Source organism: Halyomorpha halys, unplaced genomic scaffold, assembly GCF_000696795.3.
Source record: "Halyomorpha halys isolate HHAL.00 unplaced genomic scaffold, Hhal_1.1 Scaffold321.1, whole genome shotgun sequence".
NCBI classification, from domain to species: Eukaryota; Metazoa; Arthropoda; class Insecta; order Hemiptera; family Pentatomidae; genus Halyomorpha; species Halyomorpha halys.
Genome location: NW_027115809.1, coordinates 129,267 through 135,461, shown reverse-complemented (window position 1 = coordinate 135,461; position 6,195 = coordinate 129,267). Strand labels below are relative to the sequence as shown.

Sequence of the window (6,195 nt, the reverse complement as noted above, 5' to 3'; positions counted from 1 at the left end):
AGAGAGAGAGAGAGAGAGAGAGAGAGAGTTCAATTTGAGTTTGTGTTGTATTGTATTAAAAACCACAAAGATTCGCTGCACAACTTGGCTTGCAAGCTACACATTTATTCAAATCTAATTTTTCATTATTTTTTTTAACCACTCTTTTTCTCTCTCTTCCTTTTCTATCCTTTTTTTTCCCACATTTTCTCTTTCTAGCCAATGTGACTTTCCTCTTTTTTTTTCCTTATTATTACCATCTTTAACATAAATAAAACACACTTAAAATACAAAATACAACTAATATTCAATTTAAATATATAGAATATAACTCGTAATATGTATGTCATATAATTAATAAGATAGATAGATATATAAATATACTTGAAAAAAACAACAAAACAAAAAGATATTAAAAATTAACAAATATATGTAAAAATAAAATAAAATAAAATAAAATATTATACATATATACAAAAATAATAAAATAAAATGAGAAGTAGTATATACAATGTATGCATGTCATCCTTCCTCTCATCCATTTCCATTGATGTGGTGATTGGGATAATTCCAAGGGAGTCGAGTATTATATTTTTTGATATCCTTGCCTCGTCCTGAATATCGACAACGAGTTCCTACCTTAAGCTCCTAGTTTTGCTGGGTATCGTTCCATGGACTTCGAACCAGAGGCCTCTCAGTTTGAAGTCTCGTTCTTCGAAACCCTCATGGAACTTTTCCTTAAGGAAAGGGATGCATTTATCGTAGATTTCCTTCTTTTCCTTTACCACTTTATTCGCCTGGTCAAGGTCATTATTTTCATATCTTAAGCTGTGATCCAGAATGATTACTGACTTCCCCTTCTTAGAGAAAGCAACAATATCCGCATATCTTGTGGATCCATCCGCATCCACACTGCCGAAGCAGGCAAAATATCTTTCTATTAGAAGCTTCATTAAGTCTTGGTTTACTCTGTGAAGTCGGCGTATTATGAGGAGGGAGTTGTTGGGCTCTTTCCCCAGCATATGTGCTGGTGTTTCAGGCTCTCTGTTCTATTTGCGACAGAGGGATCCAACTTCTGTATCCTGTCTGCTGACACATATGGGTGCATAATGTATATTCACCTTAAAGGTATTGGACCATTCAGAGCCCTTAAGTATTTGCTTATCGTATATAAACTTATTCGCTCTCGGGGTCTGTTTGAAATAACGTACTCCAATGCCCTGCCACCTGCAATTGGCCCATTCCTTATACGTATTTTCACGTAGCGACTGTTGTAGAGCTTTCACACTCTGATGTCCCCCAAAGCCCAATTTATCAGCACATTAACAACACACATCTCGGCTGAATAATCAAAAATGGACTGGAACAGAGCATAGGGTACATTGGACAGCCTCTGAGAAATGGACCAGTGTTGTAGTGGAGCCTCCTATTGGCAGCGGAACCTAAACCTCGGTACCTCCTTGGTGCATCAACATCGCCGTGGATGTGTTTGCAGGGAGCCCTTAGTATCTTTGACACTCCTGCGATTCATTGTGTCCACGCTATCTAACATCTGAGGACGTCCCTTATAAGGGGAGCAGTTTAGAGAGGGTAAGACCCGGACTTATATGTGTGTGTGTGTGAGTGTATAAATGGTTGTATACGAGGTTGACTATCTTAGTTTGAGGCGTATAGCGGACAAACGATAGGTCGACACTGGTACAGGTGCTGTACCAACTCTTTGATGTCTACTAGCTCGTAGGTGAGAGAGGTTTAGACCAATTTAGTTTTAATACGTTTAGACGCATCTTTCTAGCCTTTCTGTTATTTAGTAGATCCCAATCAAGCTTGTTGAATTCAAAATAAATTGAAATTTATCAGCCTGATCATTTCTGACATACGGCATGTTATCTATAGGTGACTAACCTATTCTAACCATCATGGGAGCGTCGAGTTTTCATTCCATGGAACCGTCACGAAATCAACCATTTGGCCCGATTCGAATTGGCGCCACTACTATTACGAGGATCCTAAGGAGACGCCTCAAATCCCTCGGCTACAAACGGACTGAAAAAATATCACAAATATTAAACCTACAGCTGACCTAAAGATTCCATGATTTATTTCCCTGAAGCACCAGTCATCTTTTAGTATCCTTCTCTATTGTCTCCAAATTGGACTCCGTAAGTTCATTGTATAAAGGATTATCTAACACGAGGTGAAACCGGAAAGATTAACTAGCTGATTAATCTTTGGTATACCCAGGCTTTTACATTGTTATTCCGAACAAAGTTGGCTCAATGCTAATATCAGAAGACTGCCTTTTTAGTACATTCTTATTCCAATCCTTAGGAACCAAAAAACATTCTTATATTTTTGACCTCCTCACCCTATGTAAGATTCCATAAATATATAGCTTTTAGTTTTTTTATTTTATGTTCTAATTTTTAAATTCGATAATTCTAATTTTCCAGAAAGTAAAAAATAAGCAATCAGTCCCAGACTTGACTGGTGTGCCATCGAAAGTAACTAAGGCTAGTACAAAACTCAAGAAGAAGAAATCTGTTGGAAATGTCAGGTCCATAAGGTATCTTATCATAAATTATACATTTTTTAGTTATCTTTTTAATTTAGAGTGTGGAATAAAATAATGGACAGTAATTGTGATATTATTAAGAATCATAATTTAATCGTTTATTTTAGAAAGACAGTATGTACCAAAAGTAGGTTCTGAATGCTTGAAAATTTTAATAATTAAAATGTATTCTCCGAAACGCCTATAAGGAATCGAAGTCGAATAAAGATTAGAAGCAAGTGGGTTGGGTGGTTTCGAGAGTTCAGGAGAACAGACCCTTTGGGCTAAAGCCAGGAAATATGTTCCCAGTTCCAGTGCCCTTCACAGATAGTATAATCCAAGTAGTATAATCCAGGGAGAGAGAGACACGTTCACCGAAGAGTCGGAAGTAGAAGCTCCTACTTATGCACGGGCATAGGCAGAGGGGACCAGGGAGGAGCCACGGTACCCCCCTAGATCCTAGGGGGAAAAATAAAGAAAATAGTGGACTTATTTGATAAATGATTTCTTTCTGTAAACATGATATAGTTAGTAAGGTAACATTGTTGAGTTGACATCTTTACGGATCACAAGGTCACAACCACACCTTTGAAGGGACAACATCAATATACGTCAATTCTTCGGTAAAACAAGGTTAGATTCAATTATTCGTAATATACTATAAATAATGAGGGAAAATAATAAAGAAGAACCTTTTTTTAGATTCCATTCTTCCTATTATAACTTACAGTTTGCCATTTTAATAATCTCGGATTGTTTGTTGAAAATAAATTAAAGAAGGTTGATAGGTGAGGTGGTTAATATGGTTGCCAGCAATCCCAGAAGGCTGGTGCTCTCATAGCAAACCTCTTCGTCAGCTCTTATATTTTTGTATTTATTGTGTGTATTGTATGTATTTATGTAAAACTATTAAGTGTATCCTCGATTTTCAATAATTTATTGTGATAATAGCTCATAAAAATTTAAAAAGTAAAAGTCTGAATTGTATGAAGTAACAATAAAATGGTGGGAATGTTTCTTGGAATGCGGAATTTCATATCTTTCTTTTACCAAATGTCTCCGAATGTACTATATAAATATATATATAGTCCATTCGGAAACAAATATATACATATACAAACAAGTTTATGTACATACATGTATATGTATCTATGTGTGTAATGGGTTGAGGTCTGCTCCTCCCTTGGTAAAATTCTGACTACGCCCATGTTCTTATGTGACAATCAAGGGTGTTAAGACCGGGGTTCTTAAGTCCCGGATGGTTCTTGTAAAGGCGGGGGTATGCTACGATATTAGCTAATCTCCAACCTCTTATAGGACAAAGGACTGAAGTTGTTCCTGGCAAGAAGGGAGAGTTCAAAATTAGAACTTAGGGTCTTTATGAATGATTTTATTTAGGACAAAGTAAGTACTGTTATAAATAGAAATATTTTGTGATTAAAAAAAAATTAATATAATGTACATTTAAAAAATATTCTTGAAAAGAGTTAATGACTTATAACTTAATTAGTTATTTACATACATCAAACAAGGTAATTCAACCTCGTTTTTCAACAAGAATTTAATACATTTTGTAAAATATGGTAATCTAAAAAAAAAAATCATAAAACCAGGCTTCATGTTCTTTCTTTGACATAATGCTAAAACCACATTCTTCTTCTGGTCTTTCTGTCCTGCCTCGTCTTCGACTGGTTTTCCGCATAGCAACTTCGAGACGCCCTACTTGTTGGCCCAGATACCTTGACCTTCCGAAATTATGTAACAGGTAAATCAGGTGGACGAATCATGCTCCATAATGCATGCCCTTCGGATATCGGAGACAGCACAAACTTAAAAGTTTTCATTGTCATGACGTAATATATTTTCATTTTATTATAAATGACAAATAAATTTTAGTCTCTGGATTGTATGCCATAATTCATTTAGATTTGGATGTGATGCGAAATATTTTTATGGCTTACCAGTACACTTTTACAGGTAAATCTTGTTCTCAGAATCTACTTTTTTATCTTCATTTTGTAGTATGTAATAATAAGACTTTTAGAAGATATATGCGTTAATACATTTTTTAAAAAAATATTTATTTATTGCTATTTACAACTGAACATTATAGTACATTTAGTAAATCTGATTTCAGTTAAATTGGAGTGTTACAGGCGTGTAGAGAAACTACCCATTGGCAGCACTCTAATCTAATGACGTTTTCATTAGCAGGTCTCGTGGCCATCTTCTTTTCAGGCGCCTCGGAGGATTGTTAGGAATGGAAGAAGAAGCAAGGTTAGAAACTAGTGGGTTTGGGTGGCTAGGGAGTTTATAATGGAAGGAGTGATATCTGGTTCGGGCTAGATCGGTTACATGTGGAACATTAAGGTCTTTATGCATGATTTTATTTATGACAAAATAAGGAGCATTGAGGATTTTACGAAGGATTTTGGATTGCAATGATTGGATACGAGAGGAATTCGTATAATAAATAAATAGAAATAATGAGAAAGCAGAAGATACTTTACCTAAGCATTTAGGGTTTTTTTCTAATCATTCGATAGGCCTCAACTGCAACAATAAGTTAAATAAGATTTTGATCAGATTAATAAAAAAAATGTTTTTTTCTCCCCTCTTCAAACCCTATTTCTGGATTCACCATGTTAAAACAATATATATTAATGACAATTTATAACTTGTGAAGATAAGAATACATGTATCTGTAGTGAATCAGTGGCGAGTATATTTGAGGATTATGATAATAAATGTCCTGCAACTTCGATACTTATAGTTAACTTGCCAGCATGAAGATAGCTTATGGACAGGAATAAAATTCACTTTATATCTTATTGGAAACTGGCTGGATCTAACTGATTAATGATTTTTAAATTTCAGTACCCCCTCTACCGGCAACCTCTCGAAAGGCAAGAGCCGATCCCGGACTTATCAAACTCTATTATAAGCTACTTCTGTGACAGGTGTAGCTAATTATCTTCTCAATTATTTCCGTTTAATTTTATAATAAACTCCTCAAGGCTCTTACCGTTCCCCATTTTCAAATTTTAAATTCGCTAATGAAAACGCTAGCTCAATTTATTCTAGTCTGACGAAACCAATGAATACTACACCAATCAAGCGGAGGTGATAGAAAAAGTAGTAGAAAATACTTTTTTTCCCAAACAGTTATTTCTGATATAAAAAATGATAGTAAAATAACTATTTATAAAATTATTACGTTTCTGAAATAACTTTTAAAAATCCATGAATACTAGAGATACACTACACTACATGAACCTAGTTTACAAACATTGCAACAGCTGACGTATTCAGTACCATGGTACACTGAATATAACAGTTCCCGTAGTCCCACTGGCATAGTCACTGAAATGTTTAGAACACTCTACTAGTTGCTGTCATGATAGTTTTGTTACACCAATACCAATACCTATACCAAGATCCAACGGTTTGCAGGATGAAGAAGGCTATGCTATAATAAAAATAAATAGGAAGTATATTAAGCCATCACCAGAAATTGATTTAACAGACGAATGAAAATTGGGAGGAGTATGAGTATAAAATAGATGAAAATGATCAACATGAGGATGAAGTGGCAACGTTGTTAAAAGAAGGTGATGAAATGAAATGAAAAAATAACTTTATTCTGGGACATATGTCCCCTA

At 35.0% G+C, this 6,195-nt stretch overlaps 1 protein-coding gene across 1 annotated transcript in view; it reads left to right on the top strand.

Annotated features, from left to right (window-relative positions):
• The window catches only part of LOC106681230 (uncharacterized), a 32,829-nt gene that overhangs the window by 16,901 nt on the left and 9,733 nt on the right, over positions 1 to 6,195 (top strand). Inside the window, exon 5 of the mRNA XM_014421438.3 lies at positions 2,433 to 2,545. Coding sequence (XP_014276924.1) covers positions 2,433 to 2,545 — 113 coding nt within the window. The remainder of the gene's footprint in view (positions 1 to 2,432; positions 2,546 to 6,195) is intronic.